The sequence below is a fragment of the Leptonychotes weddellii genome, chromosome 4, assembly GCF_054177405.1.
Source record: "Leptonychotes weddellii isolate Sample4059 chromosome 4, ASM5417740v2, whole genome shotgun sequence".
In the NCBI taxonomy this organism is placed as follows: domain Eukaryota; kingdom Metazoa; phylum Chordata; class Mammalia; order Carnivora; family Phocidae; genus Leptonychotes; species Leptonychotes weddellii.
This window is the reverse complement of record NC_138372.1, coordinates 28,410,028-28,436,639: the sequence shown is the minus strand read 5'-3', so window position 1 is coordinate 28,436,639 and position 26,612 is coordinate 28,410,028. Positions and strand designations below refer to the sequence as shown.

General features: G+C 42.2%; 1 protein-coding gene across 8 annotated transcripts; it reads right to left on the bottom strand.

Annotated features, from left to right (window-relative positions):
- Window positions 1-250: 250 nt before the first annotated feature.
- Window positions 251-26,612, bottom strand: CAP1 (cyclase associated actin cytoskeleton regulatory protein 1). Of its 8 annotated transcripts, none has more exons than XM_031032603.2 (13): window positions 26,467-26,612; window positions 11,504-11,622; window positions 10,804-10,907; window positions 8,897-8,974; window positions 6,982-7,125; window positions 6,795-6,880; window positions 4,992-5,097; window positions 3,624-3,801; window positions 2,062-2,246; window positions 1,759-1,882; window positions 1,443-1,525; window positions 976-1,119; window positions 251-395 (listed from the first exon to the last, which is right to left on the bottom strand). In XM_031032603.2, the coding sequence occupies exons 2-13, from the start codon at window positions 11,610-11,612 to the stop codon at window positions 312-314; spliced, it is 1,425 nt and encodes a 474-aa protein (XP_030888463.1). In that variant the 5' UTR covers window positions 11,613-11,622; window positions 26,467-26,612; the 3' UTR covers window positions 251-311. The 8 variants fall into 8 exon arrangements, with proteins under 8 accessions (XP_030888463.1, XP_081674314.1, XP_030888462.1 ...); XM_081818188.1 differs by having other exon boundaries at window positions 10,804-10,904; XM_031032602.2 differs by having other exon boundaries at window positions 11,504-11,625; window positions 26,467-26,605.

Below are 26,612 nucleotides of genomic sequence, written 5' to 3'. Positions count from 1 at the left end.
TGTTGGTCAAATAGCCCCCAAAGGCTGAAAGCTTAAACACACCAGTCCTGGTGTGCGGCTCCTTAAGAATGGACTGGCGGTGTGGTTGAGCCAATAGGGAAAAGCCGCACCTTCCTGCAGATCAACTGACCTGCTCTCCCGCCCCAAATCTCAGCCTGAGGTATATTTCAGTGAAGGCAGGTAGCTGTGCTTCTCAAGGCAGAGAAGCAGTTTAAGAGCAGACAGGTAGAGGAAATCTAGAAAAGAACCGTCTTGATAGAGATTTATCCCATGGTGTGAGGGAGAGGGCAAAGAACCCAGTGGCACTTTGCTTATCCAGCAATTTCTGTCACTGTGGTGACCAACTTCTGCCCATTCCACAGGGTCTTGAACTGCTCAGGGACTGGGAATTCATTCTGCAAATAAAAAAACCACATTTCAGTCCAAGCTACAAAATAAACTGGGGTTAAATCTTACACTTTTCTCCCAACGATTGCTTCCGCTAAACTCCTGGAGCAAGTAGAATGTCTGAGAGCGAGACCAGGTGTAGCAGCCTGGCTATGTAACTGGCAGCACATGTCGTACCACCTCCCTCCCCTGCCACTGACATAACAAAGGAGCCCTGCGGTGGAGGAATAAGGAAAGGCCCCAGGGCCAGAGAGGCAGAGGTGTGAGTCTGTTTCCTACTGTTCCTGGATCAGCAATCTTGGACAGACAGACCTGGGAGGCGCAGGTAAGGACGTATATGGCTGCATGGCGCCAGTCCTATAGGGGGCTAGGACTCAATCCCATTCCTTGTTACTACGCTGAGCGTCTGCTCAACCTAAGAAAGGAAAGCCACTTCAAGAGACTATCTCACACTCACGGGTGTTTGAGCTGTGTACTGCTAGGATGGACCCACTCGGTGCAGAATGGCCATGAACTAGCTTTCTCCAATGCAAGAAATCTTCAGTCCCTCCTGTTTTTAGATCATACCACCAAGATCAAGGAACTTACAAAGTCACCGCCTTCTGTAGGAATGAGGACATTCATCTCAGAAGATTTGGCACTGACTATCTCGCAATCCAGGGAATTCTTGCTCAGGTAAACGTGGCAGCCATCTGTTTTATTGATGGAAATGGTTGGCACTTTACCCATTACCTGCAGAGGAAACCAAGAAGCTGAGTCCCAATGGCCGAGGAAAGCAACAGTAAATTTCAGGAAAAAGCTTTCCCTGTTTCATGTGATTCAACAACTACATGAAAAGCTCACAGGTACACAGCAGATAGTGGATACTAGAGGTGGGTTGGGAATGGGTGCTGGAAAGGGCTCACTCTAAGAGCCAACTCCTTTTCTGCCACCAAAGCAGCTCAGCTTACAGACTCAGTAGAATCAAATTCCCACCACAGCAACATCTGTGGGCCAGCCATGTCTTTCAATTAATTCCTCAGGGACCAAAGGAAGGAGCCAAGATATCAAGTTACCTGAACTTTGACATCCCTACTATTGATTATCTCCACAATGCCCACCACGTCATCGAACACCAGACCGAGTTTCTTACAGTTATCTAGAAGAAAGGGAGCAGATCAACAGTATAACTTTTTCACGAGGCTTGAACTCACGACCCCGAGATCAAGACCTGAGCTGAGATCAAGAGTTGGACACTTAACTGAGCCACCCAGGCGCCCCATCAACAGTATAACTTTAAAGGAAGCTACTGTAATAAATTTAAGAATCTTTAGGAATAGGGTAGGTATGGTTCCAGCCCTCTCAGACTCTAGGACAATGACAAAAACTCACCTACTGTAATGGAGTTTATTTTGCCCTTGATTTGCAATGTCGTGTTGACACACTTGTATATGTAAGCCACCTGTTTCAGCTCTGTGTCATCAATCACCAGGTTGGGAACGTTCTCCTGATTTTCCTGTTAAAGAGATACCCCTTTCAGGAATCTCATCACTAATACACACTAGCCCCGAAAACAAGCTGTCCCAAACTTTTGTTCTTGTAATCTTAAGCCAGAACCCTGCACTCATTTGGCTGTGCTCCGTTTAAATCCTGTCCCCACTTCTTGCTTCCCGAGTCCTGGCATTTTTAACTCACCACTCGCCACTTCTTGCCCTCCAGTTCAAGTACAGCCGGCTCCTTCTTTGTGGTTGGTTTGGGGGATGGACTGACTCCTGGTTTAGGTGCAGAGAATGGTTTGGGGCCACTTCGTACTGGGCCACTCTGAGCCTTCAGGGCAGGGTTCTTGTGAGTCTTCATGTCATCAGATACATGTTTCAGGGCTGTAGGAACAACAGCTACCTTGTGCCTGACCCTCATACCACGGCTTTGGGCTGAGGCAATTACCAACTTCTGCTCTCAGTTTTAACAAAAACTTTGAAGCCAAAAGCCAAGGCCTTTGAGATGTTCTCTCACAAGCAGTTTTGGAGAAATGCTTTTAGAATTTCCCTTCTACCCCATGGTTCAAATATACAGTTCCATTAAAAACCAAAACAAAACATGGAATGTGTATGAAAGGAATGGGTATGTGAATGCACAGAAAAAGATCCTGAAAGACACATACCAAATATATATTCACAAAATATGTACAGTTTTTAAAGCAACAGAAGAAAAAGTAATACATGATAGTAAAGAAAATTTGGTAAAAGGAAAGAAACCTCACCCACAGCTGACCTACCATGTCCCCTACTCAGTGTTTGCATTTGAAATCTCATTCCACATGTTTTCCTACTGATAGAAGTTTTGTATTTGGTTATAATCATACACACTGTTAACAAGTTTGGTTTAACCAGTTAACACTTAAAAATTTTCTCATGTTAACCTACAGTTTCTAAAAATGTCTTTTTTCTTTCTTTTTAAGGAAAAGATTCCATAATCACCTGCTGCGGGCTGATAGACTTCTTGCTTTTGAATATGCCCCAATCTAAATAACCAATACTGACTGGCCCTTTCAGCTCCACCACTCTTTGTGGCTGTGGTATAAATACTGGATTTCTTCTTCAACACTGCATGGTTCACTGTAGAAAAAGACTAAATGGCTGCATAATATCTCATTAGGAGGCCATACCACAGTTAACCATTTCTCTTACTGCTGGATATCTAGGTTGTTATACCATTTTTAGCTACTACAAAAAATACTATATAATACTTGTTCTTTATTTTAGATATTTTTATAGGCAGATTCCTAGAAGAGGGCTGTGTAATTTAGTCTTCTACCTGTGTATAGGGTGTCTACTTCTTCTGTACCAACATTGGTAAATCTTATGCAAAATTTCCATGACTAATAAACATCCTCTGAGGTAGTTAACCACCTCCTCCCCCCCGACACACACACACACAATGACTTCCCAAAGAGACCGTGTGGTAACACCAAAAAGGCTCTAGGGTAAACTGCCAGCACCATGCCTTGGTACAACAGGGTACTCTATATATATGCCACTTAATATTAAATAACTTTCCTATGGGGCAGAAGGGTTCCCTCAGTTTCCATTTAAGCCAGCTTTGAGGTCCCTTTGGGCAACCTGAAGGACAGTGACCCCAAATGAAATCTCCCATACACAAACCAGGGTTATGGTTTATAGATCGTCACGTCTCTAGCTGGTAAGATCTGGCCCAAACAACTCACTGTACCAACTCTTCTTGCCAAAATATTCACTTACCATGTGTGATTCTCTCTCCCTGATTAATCTGCGCGAACAGTGCTGAGCGGGAAGCAGACTCATCTGAGCCTGAACTGGTGGGGACTGGTGGGGGAGGTGGGCCTGGTGGGGGAGGAGGAGGACCTGATCCAGCAGAGGGTCCAGATGGCAATCCACTCAGTTCTTTTGCCACAGGCCCCTGGAATAATAAAGGCAGGTGACACAGCCATCCTCTCTTCCCCTCTGTACCCTTCCCAATAGGGTCTACATGTATTCATGGACATGGGGTACCCACTGTAGCCCTTGATGTTTTGATTCATGCTCCCTATCCACACTCAACTTGGCTTTATTCCCTCTTACCCTTTCCCAAGGATCCAACCCAGCTCCACTTTTCAACTTTCCCATCGTTCCTTGGGCCTCTACTTAATTCCAGCTCTAAGCCAGCTCTGTACATCAACTTAGTGTGTCACCAGTACCTCAGCCTCAACAAGGCCAAGACTGTACAATCACTCCCTTGTTTCTATTTAAGTAAAAGACGTTGCCATCCAAGCCCGACTGTTCAATTTTCTGGAGTCTTCCAACCCCCTCAATTCCGTCAAATCTTTCCATTATCTTGGTTATAGCTTCTGCAAGTTCTTCTGTACCAGCCCCTAGCACCATGAGAGCACTTCCACAGTCTGAGCACGAGCCCTTATCCCTAACCTATAAACTGAGACTCCCTTAAGGACAAGTCTGATCATTATCACTCTCTTGCTCAAATACCTATGATAGGTACTTATCACCTATTATTAAGTCTAAAAGTCATAATCAACCCTCCTTTCCAGCCTTTTCTCCCAAAAATCTGACTCTCTCCTTACTGAAGCCAGAGATGACCAATCTCTACATTTACTCTACATGTTACACGTACTCTGTTTAAGCTATGCTGTTTGCTAGCATCCCCATTTCTCCCACTTCTCACTGTTCTATACTTGAAAAAAGTCTCAGATCAGAGTACACCTGTTCAAAATACTCTCTCTTCCGGTGAGACTCACACTCCCTTTTACTTTGTAGTCTATATCTTTAGTATAGCATTTAGCTTGGTGATGTGACTTAGGATTTTTGTTTTTAAGCTTCCGGAGGGTTGGGATAATGTAACTCATTCTTCTGGCTGCCCTCTAGCCCAACCACAGTCTCTGACCCATGTGTACTGAAACCAAATATAACTGAGTATTTCTCTGATCCTTGCTTTCTGTACTCTTTTCTTTTTTCCCTTTTTTTCCTCTCCCCTTTTTCTTTCTACTCTCCACTGAAAAGACTAGCATTCCTTCTTGGACCTTGGTAGCAACAAAGTCTAAGAAACTTATGGACCCCATCCTGAAGGGATAGAGGGAGGGAGGAAGACTCACTAACCGTTTTGCTCCAGGCCAGTCCGGTGGTATGGAAATCCTTAATGTAAGCCTGTAGCTCCGTCCATATACTCAAGTAAGCTTTGACCCAATCCACATGCTTCTTATCGCTGGGAGAATTAAAGAAGAACTCATCACAGATGGCCAGGGTACATTACAATAGTGATTCCAAAACCCCTCCTATCTGTGAGCTGGTATTCTCCTGGCTGTGGCGTGGCTCTGCTCTATGGCAGCTTTTCTATCATAACTGAGCTTTATGGGGCGCCTGCGTGGCTCAGTTGGTTAAGCGTCTGCCTTTGGCTCAGGTCATGATCTCAGGGTCCTGGAATCGAGCCCCACATCAGGCTCTCTGCTCAGCAGGGAGTCTGCTTCTCCCTCTCACCCTCCGTCTGTGCTCTCCCTATCAAATAAATAAAATCTTTAAAAAAAATAACCGAGCTTTACTATTCTTTTTTAACCTATTCTATTACCCTAATTAGACTAAAGTCCATTAGGATAGGGACTGCTGATCATATCTCTTCCTATCTAGTATAGCAGTATTCCTCAAACTTTTTTAAGTATAGCAAAACCGTTTTTTCTAAGTAGACCTTGGGCAGAACATAATATACAAAACTAACGAAAGCAGACATTCTGTGCATGAAGCTGTGGTGGAGAGAAGGTTCCTCGGGCATCACTGTGGAACTCCAGGACTTCAAGAAACTCAACTGCCTTATAGCACAGTGCCTTATGTCAAAATGTGCCCCTCCCACCAAAAATTTAAAACTTCCCTGGAGGAAATAATCATCATTAGATTATAGAAAGAGCACTGCACTATAGTTCAAGTCTCCCCTCTTCTTATATATTAGCTAGAAAACTTTCTGGCTATTTAGCATAAGACCTAATTTGCTCAACTGTAAAGTGTGGAGTTTAATGGTGGGGTAAATCAAAACACTGCAACGCTTAACTCCAGGTTGCTGGAAAGATCAAGGAAGTACCTGGTGTTCTGAAACTATTTCACACACATGAAGGCTACTCCTTCAGAGTAGTTACTCAACAAATGATTGATGGAAGAAACGAAGGGTTTGGGTAATTATGCAGATGAGTGATAGCTGCCTGCAGTTACTCCAGCTCAAAACTAACAATGGAGAAGTCTGTTAGGACTGGTGAACATATGTGGTTAGACATACAATGACCCCCCAAGCCTCTTACTTGATACCTGTGCTTTGCCAAAACAGCCCTCCTCTCACTTTACCTAGTAAACTTCCTTGTAAATCTTACTGAACCTTTTGTTATAGGGCCAGTTAGAAATTCTCAACAAAGGAACAAAATCCACCTTTTCTAAACAGGCAAATTGAAGGGCATTCGCTAGGACGCCTGGGTGGCTCAGTCAGTTAAGCGTCTGCCTTCGGCTCAGGTCAGGATCCCAGGGTCCTGGGATCGAGCCCCGCATCAGGCTTCCCTGCTCAGCGGGGAGCCTGCTACTCCCTTTGCCCCTCCCCCCTGCTTGTGCTCCCTCTCTGACAAATAAATAAATAAAATCTTAAAAAAAAATAAAGGGCATTCGTCCATTTTACCCCCAGCAAAACTTCCTAAACCTGAAAGGATTAGAAGACTAAAAGGGGCTCTACAAACCCTAGAGAAAAAGCAGAAGTGAAAGCAGAAACACTTCCTGCTTGCAAATGCAGCTTCTGTGAGCCAGTATCTGTCAAACTTTCCAGAAAGCAGCCCTGGGGTACAGAACCAACACAACAGCCTTAACCCCAAAGTGCTACTCCAGCAAGTAACCAGCTGGCTTGTCCCTGACCCCTTGAGAAAAGGCTGGACTTACACATCTTTGTACTCCTTGAGGACTCGGTTTGTATAAAACATGGCAGCATCATTCATTTCTTTCACATAGGGACCAGGCTTGGGAGCCTACAGAAAGAGAAGCTGTCAGTGACTCAGAGCTTCTCCAGCCGTATCTCCTTACTGCTTTCATTCCATCCCTTCCCTCCCATGAAAGCTGCACTGCTCACCATAGCCACCCAACCCAGGGCCTGGATACTTTCGCTGACAGCTGACAAGTGATTGAACAACTTGCTGCCTCGGTTCTTCTCCCGGAAGGTTACCACTTCTTGGATCTGCTCTGAGATGGGTGCCAACAAATCAGAAAGCTTATTCTAGGGAAAGATGCAGGAAAAGATTCAGGTTAGTCTTTCTGCAAAAGCTTTATGTGTTGGTCAACTCTGATTCTGCAGGCAAGAATTCTTCATGGCCTATAATGAACACTCAAACTTTGTATTCATCCTGCACAGATTCATATGGCTAAAATATTGCTCATCATCTCACTCTCCTCAGGCTAGATTTGGTGGTTCTTCAGGATCAGGACCCATACTCCAGCTACACCACAAAATTCTACCATTTCAGACACTTGTCTCTTTTCTGTCCCACTTATAAGAGATACTAGCTCATTTCCGAGCCTTTACTCATGATGGTCTCTTCTTTTTCCATCTATCCAAATGTTCCTCAGGCTTCATGAGGAACAGCCCTCCAGCACCAGCCACACTGGCCTCTTATAGCAGCTACTGTCCGCATAACCAATTCCGGCACCTTATCACACGTCAGCACAACTATTAATGGACCCATGTGAGTATGTTTTTCAATATTTCTCATTAATTTTTCAAAGACAAGGGCTTTGTCTCAACCCTCTTTTATAATCCTTATAGTCCTCAATACATTGCTAGCCATACAGCAGCTGCTGAGCAGAGATCTGCTGAATCAAATGCAATTAGGGGGCTTGGCATTTGAACAGGCAGCTTAGCAAAATGGATGAATCTTGTGTTTCCATGTTTTATCCTTTCAGATTTATCCTTCCAGCTCAGTTTCCTGAACATCTCAATTCTCAGATCTTAGCATGAAAACAGTCTAAAGCAGGAGTCGGTAAACTTTCTCTAAAGAGCCACACAGTAAATATTTCAGTCTCTGCAGGACATATGGTCTCTGCTGCAATTTCTCAACTCTGCCATTATACACTACATAAAGCACCAATAGACAATAGTTGAAAGAATGCGTATGGCTGTGTTCCAAAAATCTTTCATTTACAAAAGAGATGGCAGGCCAGATTTGGCCTGGAGACTGTAGTTTATCAACACTTAGTCTAAAGCATGGGAAATATTAACAGTGTCTCAGCTGCCTGATCTGTTGGGAAAAGTGTGAGTTTGGAGAAAAGGTTTAGACAAAATACGTTAACCATTCAAGACAGATTAAGAATTAGTCTAATATATTTAACATTATCTTATACTATTTTTACATTATTTAGGCATGCTGAGGGTCCAGGGGTTTTAATAGAGCATTAACAGAAAGCCTTATTTTATTAACCCTCTGCCTAGGAAAGTCAGATGCAGAAAGAACAAATAGAATGAAAGTAAGATCTTTGGCTCTGAGAAAAATCTACATTTTTTCTAACTGATTTTCATACCTTGGCAGCATAAAATTTTGAGGCAGGAGTAAACTTAAAGGGAGCTCCCAACCACAGAAGGATGAGGGGAGAAGCAATACTTTAGGGGTTTTAGGATCTCCACAGCAGCATTACTAAAGCCCAGTCACAGTGAAGCAAGAGTACCACTCTCTATGACCCAAACGGCTTAGGGGACAATATGATGAATTTGGCCTCAGCCGAGAGGTTAAAAAAGGTTGTCTACTGAAGGAAAAAGCAAGGTCCAGGAGTAAACTACGGTCCTAAGTAAAATGACAGGAAAAAAAAACAAACCCAGTAGAGTCCAATAAATACTCAATGGCACATTCTCATGCACTTTAAGTCTGACTACTTCTGGGACTTGGTGTGAACATACATGAGCCTGGAAAATCTATTTTAGCATGTTAGGATACTTAGCAGAAACTTCTCAACTTTGAGCATCAAACCACAAGGAGACCAACTAGCAGTGAACTTACGCCTGCGGGCTGCTGACACTGAGAGGCTGTAACCAAGAGAGCTCGCTCCAACTTCAGACCTGTGTGGACCATTTCCGCCTGCCAGAAAGAAGAATCAGTGACACATTACAACTGCAGAGGGTCCTGAGAAGAATAACCGGAAACCTCCACTTTCATGTACTCTGGTAGCAACCCAGGCACGTCCTGTTGCTTTCCTCAGGTACTCTGGATTCCAGGGAGTGACAACAGAATTGCATATAGCACTGTTCCTGCTGGAACTCATCAGGGATACATATCCAGGAAATGAGGATAATCAGGGTGAGCCTTAGATGAAATCAGTTAGCCAATGTACATGCGGTGCGGTATGAAGCGCACTGAAAAATCCCTCCTGTCTCTCACCACCAAAAGGGCTCTTTTCTCAAAAACTTCTGAGGCAGAAGGAAAGGCAAAGGCCAAATTTATGCCTAAATTCTCAAGGTATTTACTCCTTTAGGTTAAAGCTATTTCTAAAACGCTGGGTCATAACCCATTCAGATTTAAAAAAAAAAAAAAAGCGCAGTACAAGTATGAGAACCACCGCTTAGTGAAACTTATGACCAGTTACAAATACATATTTCTTTTTTTATTTCTATTTTTAATTTTTTTTTAAAGATTTTATTTATTTACTTGTCAGAGAGAGAGAGAGAACACAAGCAGGGGGAGCGGCAGGCAGAGGGAGAAGAAGGTTCCCCGTGGAGCAGGGAGCCTGATGTGGGACTTGATCCCAGGACCCCGGGATCATGACCTGAGCCGAAGGCAGACGCTAAACCGAGACACCCAGGCGTCCCATACAAATACATATTTCTTACTTATAGTCATGGTCAAAAGAGTTTAAGAAACATGAGGCTATAAGCACTATCTAAATACAAAAATTCAAATAAGATAACCTATTTTTTCTAGATTTGCGTTTTTAGAACATACAAGTGATACATGTTTTTAAATCTTTGCAAATGTTACACTGTATAAAGTAAAAATGCAAACCTCACTCTTGTATCTAAGTCCCAGTCCTACTCAGTAGAGCTACACCACTGCCAACAGATGGTACATGAAAGGCTCAAAATAGTAATCTTCCAAAGATCAAGCAACCAGTCTTGCTGAAGGGTCAGGAAGATCCTAAACATGGTTATTGCTTACAGAGGAGCACTCGGAAGACTAGCAGAAAGATTTTGGGTCCCAAAGAGAGATTCAGAATATATATCTGAGTGTGGGGGTGGTGACGATGGAGGTGGCAGCACATGAAGCGAGGTGGGTGGAGAGGCACCTGTCATTGCCTACTTCACATTCTCGCTGTGAACTAACTGTGAAAATAACTCACGTTAGCATAACTAATAACTATCATGCATAGTTTTATAAATGCGAAGTCATGACTATGACTCCTTTGAATAAGCTACCCTAGGCTTGGTTATATAACATGTTGGGATCAGAATGGTAGAACGTTCTCACTATAAAGATGAACCAAGCCATATTTTATTTTATTTTTTTAACAGATCTTATTTATTTATTGTACACATGTGGGGCGAGGGGAGGAGGGGGAGAAAGACTCTCAAGAAGCTCCTCACTGAGCATGGAGCCTAATGCAGGGCTCGATCCCACGACCCTGAGATCATGACCTGAGCCGAAATCAACTGACTGAGTCACCCAGGCACCCCCCAAGCCATATTTTATGCACCAAGCAAGTTATCAGTGTAAAAGAAGCCCACGCAGAAAATGTGATAAAAGCAGAGGGCCTGGAAAAATCTGAGGAGCTGTTCCAGTGCCTGGAGTGAGCTCCTCAATGAAGGTAAAAGAGAAGGAGCCAGGAGCCTCTCAAGGGGCTCTTAAACCAAGGAGTAGGATTTGAAGACAGCCACCAGTCCTTAAAAGAGGGAAAAAGGGGCAAACATCCTTACATGTTTCTGCACATCTCCCCCAATCTCTTTACTGATCTTCAGGTACTCTGCCACAGGACCGGCAAGCAGTGAGTCAAATGCTTGCACATATGGAGCTGCTCCTGCTAAAGACAGACATACCACAAAGAATCAGTCATGCACCAGAAAGATGATTTGTTAAAAAGCACTTCCACATGAAAGTGGAGAGGCAAAGTAATACAGTAAACAGAATACTGGAACATGAGTCCAGGACCACCACTAACTGACTGTGTGACCCTAAGTTCCTTTTCCTCTCTGAGCTTAATTTTCTTTATCTATAAAATGAAAATTAAAAAAAAAAAAAAAAAAAAAGATCCCCTGAGCTCCCTTTTAGCTCTAACATTGTATGATTAATTTGGTGCATATGCAAAACAGGCTAATTTGCCAATCATTTGGACAGAGGAAATTTTAATATCACTTGTCACTCAACTTACACTAGAGTGGTTTTGCTAAAGAAAGAACAGGAAGTATCACACAAGCAGGAAGTTCTTACGTTAAAATAACCACAGGCCTCCCTGCATAAGTCACTTCCTCCCTTATCTGTTCACAGGCGATGAACTTAGATTATTAAGCATTTTGGGAAGTTAACTCCAAAGGAGAGAATACACTGTTGATAGAAAGCTTTCAGGCCAAGACGCTGTGTCTTCATTCCAAGTATTCTGCTGCACTGTATACTGCTTACCTTTCGGAGCACTGTCTCCATGACAGTGCATGTCAGAGGCATGGGATACTGCCTCCAGGCGGCCCACTGCCCTCTCCAATCTTTCTACCAGATTTTGCATGTCAGCCATAATGTACCACCTGCTGAAAGAGATCATATGTCACTTGTTGTTTTAATAGTACATAGCACCTAAGGAAAAAAGACACAATACTTGTGGGGTGAGGAGGATGCTAAATCTGAAGAACAGAAGAAGTTAATAATAAAACAAGATGAAAAATAGACTAACATATTTGCAAAATCATAAAGACTTCATTAAACAAGGGAGCTACCCCGAAAAAGGTGTTCACTGAAAGCAAACGTTAACTCATTCGAATACTTACTAAATATTTCTATGACACCACGAAATATTTGTGCCCGAATATTTAATATATAGAATTTATAAATTTAATATAGAATTTATAAAGTACAGTCACATATATTATCTCAGTTTGTGCCTCCCAACAACTATTCAGGAATGGAAGGTTAATTACTACACCCTGTAGAGAGAGGAAACTTAATTACAGTGAAGTTAAATGACTTGCCTACAGTCACACAGCTAATTAATAGGAAAGCCAGCACTCAAATTTAAGTCTTCTAGCTCTAAGTTCAGTGTTTTTTCCTACAACATCCTGCTGCCAACATATGGAATGCCCCAAACCAAGATGAGTAGGATATTTATTCTGCCCTCAATAATTTACAGTCTAATAGTGGGTACTTGACATGTACACTAACAACTACAAACAAATAGAAAAAAAATGTTAAGGTGATATAAGAATGTTGCAGATAGAGTAACAGAATTTCAGGAAGAAGAGCATATCAGCTGAAAGAATCAGGTAAGGATAGTATGGACATGCTGCCATTGAGCCAGGCTTCACAAATGAGGATGGTATGATCTGGACTTGCAGTAGGAAGACAGACACATCCAGAAGAGCTTTTTTCAGATCTTTCACAAGTACTAATTTATCTGAAATTAGTCTCACTCAATGTCTAAATCCTAAAGAAATTAAGCTCTACCAGAGAAAGGAACTTCTCTGGCTTGTTCCCTATTATACTCTACCATCTAGACCACTACTTGGCAAGTAGAAGGTGTTTTATTTATGAAGTTAATGAACCTGAAGCATAGCATCCCAAAACTCCAGAGGGGCAACTGTTCTGAAAGTTGCCCATACTATACACATAAATAATCATTAAATGTTTTCAAGACACACCCACATGAAATGTTTGAGGTGATAAGTGATATCATAAAAATAAGTCAGTGAAAGTTCAGTCAAAGCCTTGGCTTGGGAGAGATTCCACTTCAAAACATTAATTAGTTCAGGTAACTGAAGCTAAATGAGCTCAACACCCTTGAAACTGCCTAAAATGACCATAGCAATTACAATTTCCTCAAAGACGACATTTCAGAAGATCTCAACCACACTGTCCTCCCAGCAGAGGAGACAGCTTGCAAGACAAAGTAAGGAAGACAATATATATAGTTTTTAATTTTTAAAAAGATTTTATTTATTTATTTGAGAGAGAGAGAAAGAGAGCATGAGAGGGGGTGGGGAGGAAGGAGCAGAGGGAGAAGAAGCAGCAGACTCTGGTGAGCAGGGAGCCCGACATGGGGCTTGATCCCAGAACCCCCGAGATCATGACCTGAGCCGAAGGCAGACGTTTAACTGACTGAGTCACCCAGGTGCCCCAAGGAAGACAATATAATCCCTGTCCATTCTTTTCTGTGTATAGGCTTTGGTCTCTTTGGGCCTAGTGACTTGCCAGAGAATGTTCTTGTTTGTTTTTTGTTTTTATCATAGAAAAAAATTTATCTGTTAACAGTATCTTTCACTGCCATGACATCTGAACAGGCTTTCAACTCTTTAAGACTGACCTTAATACAGCAACATTAGAGGAGATAAAATTTACATTTTTAAATAAGGATAGTAAAAAGAAAAATTTAATGCTACATTCGAATATCCACGAAAAAACTTAACTAGTTTAAATACTTTTGATTTTATTAAAGAAAGTATAAAATATCAATTTCTACATTTTTAAACACTATTATTTTAAGAATCACTTATTTCTTTATACTGCCAGCATGTTTCCCATACTTCCACATATCCTGACATCTCAAGAATGTTTTGTTTTGACTTATTTAAGTAATCTCTACACCCAATGTGGGGCTCAAACTCACAACCCTGAGGATCAAGAGTCACATGCTCTTCTGACTGAGTCAGCCAGGCACCCCAAGAATGTCATTTAAAAGAGAATCAGAGAAAAAAGTGAAAATGTGAACCAAATAAACCTTTTCATTCCCTGGCCTGGAGAAGTAACAGAAGTCTCCAAGTCTCTGCTCTTCTCACAAATGAAATAGACTAGAAGCAACCAATATATATATTCTCCCTTACGTTATGCCACCATCACCTGAGTACCCAAATTACTGACTGTTCTGGATACCGTCCAGGGACAGATTCACATATAATCCACCACAGTCTATAAATCCCAGGGGAAAAGGCCAGAATTCAGTAAACTCCCAAGCTATCTTCCATTAATAAATACCACCCATTCCAGGGGCACCTGGCTGACTCAGTCAGTGGAGCGTATAACTCTTGATCTCAGGGTTGTGAATTCGAGCCCCATGTTGGATGCAGAGATTACTTAAAAATAAAATCTTTTTTTCCCTTCATTTTTTTTTTTTTTTAAGAGAGAGAGGATGTGTTCCCACGTGGGGGGGGGGGCAGGAGGCAGAGGGAGAGAGAGAATCCCAAGCAGGTTCCAAGGTTCCATGCCCAGCGCAGAGCCTGATGCAGGGATCGATCTCATGACCCTGAGATCATAACCTGAGCCAAAATCAAGAATCAGATGCTTAACCAAATAAGCCACCCAGGCACCCTGTTAAAAATAAAATCAAAAAAAAAAAAAAGGATACCACCCATTCTGTTATAAAACACATTCCTTCATATACAATGGATACTATAGGCTGAGGCTATTGTTAACATGGAAAACAGTACAAGTGTCTCTAATGGCTGCCAGGGTTGGTGAACACTTACCTATCTTAAAAGCTTCATGAGATTTTAGATCCTTTTTTTCTGTACTTCACTTGGGACTTGTAAGCTTTCATTGCTAAACAAGCTACAGTTCTGCTGTCTTAACTTAAACAGAATGTAAAAGGGTAATACAGCTATCATTTACAGGTAATCTCATTCTACCATTAACCAAACAGGAGAACAGTACTTAGTTTTTTGTTTTTGGTAGAGGCAGGGTGAAATGTGAGATGCTATAGGAAAGAATATCCAGAACTGAAGGGATCAAAAGACACACCTTGTCTCATTCTCCATCGCCATACACATATTCACTCTTCAGGTGGTCATGTCCACTCCCAAGTCTTCAACTAGCATTATCACAGTACCATCCAGCCTGCTTCCAGAGTGGCACCACAACAACCATCTAGAGACCAATGACTCCCAGAACAGCATATCCAGCTCAAGCCATCCTTCTGGAATTTATAATTTTAGATCCAGCTTCCTTCTAGACATCCCTACCTGGATGTCCAGAAAACATCTCAAAGTGAAGTATCCAAAACAGAACTCATCGTCTTCCCACACCTCCCACCCCCAGTGTCTCGGAAGTCCAGCACTATCAATCACCTGATTGACCAAGTTAGTAACCCAGAACTATGAGGCAACAAAGTATAGTGGTTAAGAGCATGGTCTTTAGAGAAGTCAGATAGTTTGGGGGTTTGAGTAACAGTACTCATTGGCACTGTTACTATGAGTGTTATCAAATTTTCTGAGCCTCAGCTTCCTTATTTGTATAATGCAGACAACAGTACAAAATCCAAAGGGCTGAAGTCAGAATAAAGGAGAAATACACTTGACCCTTGAACAACACAGGTCTGAACTGCGCAGATCCTTTTACATATGAATTTTGTACAGTACAGTACTGTAAATGTATTTTCTCTTCCTTTGATTTTCTTTTTTTTTTTAAAGATTTTATTTATTTGACAGAAAGAGACACAACGAGAGAGGGAACACAAGCAGGGGGAGTGGGAGAGGGAGAAGCAGGCTTCCCATGGAGCAGGGAGCCCGATGCGGGGCTCGATCCCAGGACCCTGGGATCATGACCTGAGCTGAAGGCAGCTGCTTAACAACTGAGCCACCCAGGTGCCCCCTCCTTTGATTTTCTTAACAATATTTTCTTTTCTCTAGCTTATTGTAAGAATACAGTATATAATATATATAACATACAAAATATGTGTTAATCAACTATTTATGTTATCATTAAGGTTTTCAGTCAACAGGTATGCTATCAGTAAATCTGGGGGGAGTCAAAAGTTATATGCTGATTTTCAATTGCACTGGGGGGTCAGCACTCCTGACCCCCATGTTGTTCAAGGGTCAACTGTGCATGTAGCAGTACTGGATCAGTGCTGAAAAACAGCAAGGACTCCCTAAGTGTTAACTAAATTATATTGTTCCTTACTCCCCCAAATCTAGTCAGTCATCAAAATCCACAGGCTATATCTTGCTTATCTCCTGAATAGATGCCCCTTGCCTTCATCCTGATTGTCAAAAATCAGGTCTTCATGACTTTGCCTAGATTACTCCAATAACCTCCTTGCCAGTCTCTCCTAATTACAGTAATACAACTTCTTGTTTATCCATTCTCCATACTACCACCATAATCTTTCTCAAAGGCAAATGTAATTATGATAGTCTTTTTACTTAATATCATTCAGTAGTCTCCCAGGGCATTCAGAGTAAAGTCCAGATAAGGGTTTCCATAATCTAGTCCTGCTTCATCTCCTACTACTCTCTTCCAGTTTTACCTCTTGCCACACCCTTCCTAAACACACTGCAGCAAGCCAGGACTGCCTGCATTCTCCAGAAAGAATCATGCTTTCTCTCACTTCTGACCCTTCATGCTATCTACTTTGCTTGGTTGTTGTTCTGTCTCCTAGCTCCTATTTGCCTTTTAAGACTCAGCTAAAGTGTTACCTTCTCTAGGCAGCTTGTCCAGGTATGCTTTTCCTTCTCAATCTGCCTCCTCTCTAGAACTCCTACTGCCTTTTAAGACTCAGCTAAGGTACCACCTCCCCAAGAAGCATTTCCAGTTTGTGCTCCCATTACATTGTGCACTTATTGGGCGCCTGGGTGGCTCAGTTGTTAAACGTCTGCCTTCGGCTCGGGTCATGAACCCAGGGTCCTAGGATCGAGTCCCACATCAGGCTCCCTCCTGCAGGGTGAGGGAAGCCAGCTTCTCCCTCTCCCACTCCCGCTGCTTGTGTTCCTGCTCTCGCTATCTCTGTCTCTGTCAAATAAATAAAATCTTAAAAAAAAAAAAAAACCACACACACACAGAACATTGTGCACTTCTCTCTACCACACACTTAATATAATTGTTTAGAATCATTTATTTAATAGTTAATAGGCAACTAGCCACCCTAAGGGAGGAACCATGTCTTTGTAATTCCAGTAGTAGCAGTAGGCACCATAAATATAGTAGGCTAATAAGGGTCCTTTACCCTCTCCCCTCAAAACAAGTCTGGCTGTCTCTTCTCTCTGGCAAATCTGGGGAGATTTTTTCCCCCAGGATCTTACAAATATCCCCATCTGTCAAATAAATGCTACCTTCTTGGGCACAAATCACAATGATAAAGAGATCTTCAAACCAAGCACCGTAAAGAAAATAACCTTATTAGTCATATAATATTAAAAATATTCCCTGTAGTTGTAAGTGCTTTACATCATCAATCTGTTGCTTTTTTTTTTTTTTTAAAGATTTTATTTATTTATTTGAGAGAGAGAGAATGAGAGAGAGCACATGAGAGGGGTTGGGGTCAGAGGGAGAAGCAGACTCCCCGCTGAGCAGGGAGCCTGATGTGGGACTCGATCCACGGACTCCAGGACCATGACCTGAGCCGAAGGCAGTCGCTTAACCAACTGAGCCACCCAGGCACCCTGTTGCTTCTTTTGAGACTTAAAATATTATGGGGTCTGTTAAGAAGATACTGATCCCCACCTTTAGAATGAAAAAACTCACAGAAGTTAAAAAGCCTGCCAGATACGGAACAACCAGTGGGTAGAGAACCTAGACTCCGAGCACAAATGTTCTGAATCCTAGTCTGAGGCTCTTTCCACCACTCCACATGACTTTTAAGCAATTAAATGACTATGTGGTTCATCACAGCATCCAGCCCCTACTACTTGCTGAGCACAACACTATGGGTTCAAGGCCTCTTCATGGTGTCTTTAGTTACATTATTAGCAGCTTTTAATTTCTCTGCTTTCAATTTTCTCCATGGAGGCCAATATTTCTTCATAGGCTAGATGACACTATTTGGAAGGCAAATGTTTAAAATAAGGCTTTTCCACAAGAATTTAGAAGTGCCAGAGTAGAAAACTACAGCTCTGCCTGATCTTGTTGTCATTTCTGACTGACAACAGCCAAGAACCAAGTGTTAAGCCTCCATAAATGAATGTACAGATTCCCAACTATCTAAGTGTTCATCATAAAACGTTCAAAAAGAGAGGCAGTTCTAATTACAGAAGTCTAAGGAAAAAAACTAGGATTCAGGGGACCAAGCTTTGAGTCCCAACTCTGCCATGTATTCACTGTATAACCACAGGGCAGTCATTTAATAATGGATCCTCACTTAGCACACAGAGATGGAAGGATCGAAGGAGATGAGTTATTTTGGGAGCCTTAAAATGCAGTTCAAATGTAAAATGTTATCCCTGCATGCAGTGTGCTAGAAGACAGGTTCCAGGAGGATGGGAATTTATCCATTCTCCTCCTCCGACCCAGCCCCCCCAATACGCAGCACCTAGAACAACCTGGCACACAGAAGATGATCATAAAATCAAAGTGCTTAGCACTGTACTTAGCAGCTACTAAAAACACAGAAGACATATGGCCCCTGCCCTCCAGAAACTTTCATTCTAATTGGGAAGACCAACACAAATGAAAATGCCAATGGAATAAATAAGGATGACTACATTTTTTAAAGTTCTATTAGAGATTAGGAAGAAAACTTGTCCTAATTCCACACAGATTAGGAGAAGTTATAGTATCAGCCTATATACTAGAGCTTTTTCTTTGCAGAATGTGTATGGTTCTGAATGATACAGTATAAATGACTATATGCTCTGAGAGGTGAGAAGAAATCAGTGAGGACTGGAGATAGTCTGGTGTCAGGAGGAAAGTGGGGCATCTTGATGGAAAAAGTAAAAGAAAAAGGGAAGACACTCCAGAGCAATCAGAAGCAAGAAGGAGAGAATACGAAGGCTATGTACATAAAGTGTGAGTAGGTTAACCCACACAGAGCATCAAGTATCATGAAAAATAAGGCTGGATAAACAAGCCAGACTAGGTTATGAAGGGCACTGAAAGCCAGGCAGTATTTGAATCTGATGTTGTGATAAATGTGAAGCTGTTTAAGCATTTTGAGTAAAGGAATAATATAATGAAAGCAAAATTTTTACAGATACTGTCTGATAAACAGAATGCGATTTGGAATGGGGAAGATACTAAGGTCTAGGTTAGGTTGAACTAGGAAGCTATTAGGGTCTAAGTTAGGTTGAAATGCTGCTGTTCACCAAGCTGTAAAGTAAGAGGGCTGCTGAAAATATAATTTTTTTTAAAAAAGATTGTATTTATTTATTTGAGAGAGAGAGAGAGAATGAGAGAGAGAGCACAAGGGGAGGAGGGTCAGAGGGAGAAGCAGACTCCCTGCTGAACAGGGAGCCCGATGTGGGACTCGATCCTGGGACTCCAGGATCATGACCTGAGCCGAAGGCAGTCGCTTAACCAACTGAGCCACCCAGGCACCCCTGAAAAAATAATTTTTTTATATTTCAAAGGAAAATAAAACACATTTAGTGTCTAGCCCGATATAGAAACCAAAAGAAAAGAATCAATTAACCTACAAATAATCAGTTTAAGGTAACTAAGTGACCAGCACCTGAATTAAGTGGGACTATAAAAGAATGGTAAAATAGTTTTCCTGTCCCAAGGGAATTAGCAGGAGAAACAAAGCTGCCTTCCCTTGAATCACTGGCTCTCAGGATTAGGAGGGATTCTAGAAATCATCTTGTAAAACACCATCTGATGCTAGAACAATCCCTTCAACATCCTCAGCAATTAGGTAACCGCTGTTCAAACACCTTCAGTGTAGAGAACCAGAGACTTCTGGAGGCAGCCCATTCCATTCAGACAGTTCAAAGTATTTAAAAGTTCTTCCTTATATGGAGGCAAAATCTGCTTCCCTGCAACTTCCACCCACTGATCTTGGTACTGCCCCTGGAGGTCATACAAAACAAGTGTGCATTAAACACAGAACAAGTACTAACTGTGTGGTACTAACTATTGAGTACTGTAGCACTCAGAGAAGGGAGGCAAAGATGACTCAAATTGCAAATCCAGTGATTTAAGAGAATGATGACACTATAGGCAGAAACAGGTTTCTGGCACGTATTAGGGCAAGAAGATGAGGTCAGTTTGGGATCAGCAGAGTCTGAAGAGGAGATGAAGCTTCTAGGTGGACAAGTATTTAGAAATAAAGCTTGGGGAAGGATCAAGGCTGGAGACTTTACAAGTTATCGGCAAAGAAATATCACAAAGTCATGAGAATGGATAAGCTCTTGGAGGGATATCACGCAGAGCAAAAAGAAAACTATGAGGTTGATTCTCCAGCAATTTTTTTTGTGGTCTGAAACCAAGAAAAATCAGAAATGGCTAGTGACTCCTGACAAAGCTGCTTCACAGTCTCATCATTCCAACAATTCAAACAATCCAATTCCTTCCGCCTATTCAAGGAAGTTGTTCAGAAGTAAATGGAACTGGATTTACTCCTAAAGTTCTTGTCTCATCTCACCAGGCAATTAAGCCAGTGGTCTACTTGAATTGGAAGCTGCTGTGCTTAAAATATTTTCTACTTTGTCTGTTGCTGTTCCTCTAAGTCATACCTTTAAGTAAAACTGAAAAGCAGCTATACAAGTCTGCTCGTACACGATGATAGCGCAACTATGATAACCCAACTGATCTGCTTCAAAATGCTTCATTTGGCCTTGACTTTTTAATTCTGTTCCTGAGATGGCATCCTAAGAAAATAATACGAATGTGGGAAATGTTATAGGCAGAAGATGTTCCCTGCAATGTTAACTTAGACTTCTACTGGGGCGCCTGGGTGGTTCCGCTGGTTAAGCGTCTGACTCTTGATTTCAGCTCAGGTCTTGAACTCAGGGTTGTGAGTTCAAGCCCTGTATTGGGCTCCATGCTGGGTGTGGAGCCTACTTTATTTATTTACTTATTTGAGAGTGAGAGCAAGTGCACAAGGGGCAAGGGACAGAGGGAGAGGGAGAGAATCTCAAGCAGACTCTGTGCCAAACAAACATGGAACCCGATGTAGGGCTTGATCCCACAACCCTGGGATCATGGCCTGAGCCGAAATCAAGAGTCAGACGCCCAAATAACTGAGCCGCCTAGATGCCCCGTGGAGCCTACTTTAAAAACAAACAAAAAAACAAAAGAAACCTTAGACTTCTACTTACAGGGGAATAGCTAAATGCACTGTGGAAAAAGACTTGACGAGAACACAAAATTTACAATATTTGTCACATTAGACATGATGGGGTTTTGGACAATTTACCCATTTATCCAAACCTTCTTTAACATAGCTAGATAATTTCTTTATACTAAAACTAAAACAAAACCCAGCTTCACTTGGATATCTCTCCTAAGGTACCAGGAAGCTATAAGGCATTAGTTAGTTCTGCTCCTAACAATATAGAATCAGAGCCTAGTTCTCATCACTAGGCTCTAGTGTGTCACAAAGCCAAACCTAGACATGCTAACAGGAGACATTTATGAATTGGTTGTTTTAACCTAGAAACCAAAGAATAGATACCACTTTGCCCCAGTAAAGATGCCATCAAATCTAACCCAAATCAGGAGCCACTGTTCTTCCCCAAGCATTTGGTTTCACTGAGGGAACCAATGACATTTAGTGTCTGAGTCACTGCCATCTAAGGTTTAGATTAAAAGAGAAAGGCCTATCTTCTAGGGAGGGAAAGAATCCAATCCAGTATCAGCACCTGTCTCCGGTTCTGTTCCCTATCTGAAATTCCAGGAGTAAAGGTAGTTAGAATGTGTAAGATGAAGTCAGACTTAGGAACTAGCTGTTTCAATGGTCAGGGCAAATAAACAACTTTATGTGGCCATGGGTTCCCCTCTCTCTCTTATATTTAAGGAATGTTATGAAGATTAACTGCATAAGAGCATTCAGCAGGCATCTTTTACTTGTACAAGGAAAAAGTCCATTGGCTGATTTCAGCTGTGTAGCTGCATAAAGATAGATCCAAGGATGCCGTTTGTCCCTAGCCATGATTCAGCTACAGCTAGAGATATGAAAAAATATGTGACTGTTAAGTCTATAATTAAACTTAAGTATAGGAATTTTAAATGACCTCTGCAGGAAAAAACCAAAAAACAAAAAAAGCAAGCTCACTCCTTCCATGAAACATTTCAGCTATATTTTCCAGTCAAATGGAAAAGTTTAACACTGCAGGTCTGGTAATACAAGGCAAACAAAGCTTTATTATAGCTAAGGAATATTTTTAGAGTTTTGATTCTTTTTATAAAGTTTACATAATGGCATATCAAAAAAGAAATAGTTTCATGGTGAATGCTGTAGTTGCATTAATTTAAAGATGATTCAACTCTAACAATTTAATCAATCAAAATAAACAGAGTACCAACATCATAAACTATAAGCAATTTAAAATAAATGGTAATCCCTTTTCACTAAACCAAGCTGTCTAAATGCAGGCACCATGAGCATAACAGGAATTTATATATCCAGTACAAGGGATATATAAATCTGCTGACTTGCACTGTCAACTAACCCAAAGCTTTCTTCTAGTGAGTGCCTAATCAGAGGCACTCTATCAAGACCACATCCTCTGAGGAAAACCAAAAAGGCAAGTCCTTCAAGTACCACCCAGAAATTCCTTGAATAAACAATAATTCTTGATGCCTCAATGAAAAATGATTCATTTACTACAGGATACCCAGTGCTTATCATAAATGTGCATACATTGTACTAAGCATGGCCATGAAGCCTGCCATAGAAAATTTAGTTGGGAGAGATAAGACACTGCACAACATAGTTATGATACTTTCCAAAATGGTGGTTCTCAATCAGGGGCAATTCTGTCCTCCAGGAGACATTGGGCAATGTCTGGAGACATTTTTGGTAGGCACAATTGAGCAAGTGCTACTGGTATCTGATGGGTAGAAGCCAGGGATACTGCTAAAAACCTACAATGTACAGGTAGGACAACCCCACAATGAAGAACCATCCAGCCTCAATGTCAATTGTGCCAAAGTTTCTAAGAAACCCTGTTCTAGTATAATAAGGAGCAAAAGGGAAGCGCAAGAGGTATAAATAAAATGCTAATGTAGTTTAGGACTTTGTAAATTAGAATGTCAATCTGCATCATCTAATGAAAATTAAGGTAAGAGTCCGATTGTGGAGAATTTTGTAAACTGGACAATGGGGTTTAGATTTGATTCTTTAGGAATATGAAGCCAGGTCAGGATAAGAAGACGAAAATGGTTCTTTTTAAAAGATTAGCCTGGTTATGGCAGAGAAGGTGAAATTTAAGTATGAAAGCCAGGTTAATAGAAAGTAAAAAAAGAAACTGATGATGACAATTCAAAGGGATAATCACCAGGACTGGGTAAGATATAGCTTGAGGATCCTCAGATTTCAAATCTCAGAATTAAATTTCCAACCAGAGGGTTCAACCTCCAATGACACTTTGCATTTGCTCATTTAAGTAAAACGCATCTTTGACTCACAATGCTTCACAGAAAACTGAAAGGAGGAAGTCACTTTTTAAAGGCTTAGTCCCTGGTTAAAAAATCATTGCAATGTATGTATGTATAACCAAGAAAAGGGGTGAGAAAAAAGACTGCTCCTCAAATTGGAAACCAAGCATTTTACAAATTAAACAGCTAACAACAATACCACCACTTCTGGTTTGCATAACAGGTTGTACTTGACAAAGTACTTTCACTGCTACCATTTTATTTAAACTCCTCTCAGACATAAATTATGTCCACCTGATTGATGAAGTATTTCTAGTGAAGAAAAAGGTGGGAAATTCCTACAGAAATTTCTTTATGCTGGATCAACACAACTCAAACAATAAGCAAACTGCCAACCACAGAACAAAACCCAAACACATTCAAACAAGGCATCAAAAGCCCTTCCCAACTTGGCAGCCACCTATCTACCTCTTTTTCTGGTCTGGTCTTTTGCTGCAAACTCCAGGCAAACTCCAATACTTCACTGAATGTAAGCCCTTTCCTGCCTCCACACCTTTGCTCTTGGTTTCCTCTAGCTGGGATACCTTATCAGACACCTTTGCCTGGATGTGTTGCAAACACCTCGAATAAAATATGTCCAAAATGCATTTTCTTTCCATTCTACCTCCCCAACTTACCCCTCTCCTCTCACATTACTTACCTTAGCGAATGGTACCACCCAGTTCCCTAAGCCAGAAAGCGAGGCATTCATCCTAGACTACTCCTATTTCTTCATGTCCATAAACAATTAGCCTCCAATTCTATGGATTCCATCTTTGAAATACTGCTCAAATGTGATCCCTCCTCTCCTTCCCACTGTCACTGTCTTAGTCAAGCCGTGACTGTGGCAAAAGCTTCCCAACACTGGTCTACTTCATGATCATGTCCCTTCCAACTTGACAAACTAAACTTACTTTTTTTTATTATTATTTTTATTTAAAGATTTTTATTTATTTATTTGACAGAGAGAGAGATAGCGAGAGCAGGAACACAAGCAGGGGGAGTGGGAGCGGGAGAAGCAGGCTTCCTGCTGAGCAGGGAGCCCGATGTGGGACTCGATCCCAGGACCCTGGGATCATGACCTGAGCCGAAGGCAGACGCTTAACGACTGAGCCACCCAGGCGCCCCTTGACAAACTAAACTTTCTAAAACAAATCTGACCATATCATTTTCCTACATAAAACCCTTCAAAGCATCCTCACAAGCTTTCTAAGATCCACATTATTCAGCATGATCTACAAGGTCCTTCATATTTGACCCACCACTTCCCACTTCCTTCACGTCTCTATGCATTACTGAAATTTCAGTCACACTGAACTAGCCATGATCTTTCACATGTCCAGATCTCCATGTCCTTGCACTCTTTGCCTGTAAATCCCTTTTCCAGATTCACCATATGGCTAAATAAGTCCTGCTAGACTTATCCTCCATTTCCTCCTCAAAGCACAGATACCCGGCTCAGGTATTCCTCCTCTATTCTTGCATAGCCCTTTGCTCACACAGTGCATTATGACGGTAAGCCATCCCCGACCCACCCCACCCCCCATGGTAACAACTGTATTCCTAGCCACCAGGGCCAAATGCCTCATTTAATATGTGCCTCAAACATATTAAGGGCTCAATGAATGAGTGGTGAATGATGAATGTGCTGGGCTGTCCTGTTTTTCACTTGAACAGGGATCCCTACAAAGAGCTTCAACTAACACAGTTCTGATACTAACCCCTGCCTTAAAAGGTTCTCATCCTCTCTTCATCAAGCTTATTGCTATTTATTCTTCAAAATTCACCTTAAATTCTGCTCTGCAGAAGGGATTTTCCTGAACCCCAAGTTATATACTTCCATAGTACCCTGTTCTTTCCTAACACTCATCACATTTGTAGTTACTTCTTTTTATTTTTTTTAAATTTTTATTTATTTATTTGACAGAGACAGAGATAGCGAGAGCAGGAACACAAGCAGCGGGAGTGAGAGAGGGAGAAGCAGGCTTTCCCCCGAGGAGGGAGCCCGATGTGGGCCTCGATCCCAGGACCCTGGGATCATGACCTGAGCTGAAGGCAGACGCTTAATGACTGAGCCACCCAGGCGCCCTATAATTACTTCTTAAACGTCCCTGCAAAAGCTCTATGTGGGCAGGGTCTGGCTTGTTTTGTTTCAAAACTGCATTCCCTGGATATGGCAGTGCCTGACTGAATAAACAGAATTTGTTACACTGAATTTAATCCTGTGAGGTAAGCAGAGATCTCCACTTAAAAGCTGAGAAAAATAAAGCTCAAGGAAGTTAAATAATGCATCTATGGCTACAGATACTTAGCAGTGGGGCCAGACCAAACCTGAACCAGCTGATTTCAGGTCCAGAAGTATGCAATACCTTCAATAAAGTTAACTAAGCCTTTCAGAATAGGAGCAAAGGACCTGGAGGAATGAGAGGCTACCTGACTGCAAATACAAAGACCCGTCCCACTCTCTTTGAAAAACTCCCCAGGCATTCCAAACAGATTGCATTAAACAAAAAACCAAACAAAACCAAAAAAACACGCAGCGGGTGGTCTTTAACCCGCAGCGCCCGCGAGACGACACCGACTGGAAGATCACTCGAGAGGTTCCTGGGAAATAGTCGTCGGAAGGAACTGGAACTGATGATCTAAGGAACTGAGGTCTTGATTCCAATTATTTTCCTCACTCGCTATAAGAGCATAGACCAGCCTCTTCGTCCCGGGGATCAATTTACCCATCCGTGCAATGGGGACGAAATGGGGGGGGGATAGACTCTAAGGTGTCGCTGGTTCCTTAGGAATGCCTACGTCTGGGCACCTTAGGAATCAGGCCCCGCCGAGGCTGACAGCCAGGACTGCGAAATCCAGCGGAGGGGCCTCCCCAGAGGAGTCCGGCTCAGTTGGTCACCCTAGCCCCACCTCAAGAGACCGCGCCCAGGATCCCGGGTCGGCCTCACGGCCTCCGCTCCGGCCCCTTCAGTAGGGCTCGCCACGCGCGCGAAGGCCGGAAGGGCCATTCACAACACCAGGGGCCGGTGGGCCGCGGAGTGGACCCCAGTCCCTACTCGGCCGCGTACCCTCACCTCAGAGTTCCGCCTCACCTCCCGACTGCGATCAGCCGCTCTCCACTTCCGGCAAGAACCGCCCAGCAATCTTCGCGCGACCCACTTCCGGGCCCTTACTGGGCGCGGCACCCCCACCGGAAATGGACGGCCGCTGAAACGCCGCGGTGGAGGAGAGACCGGGA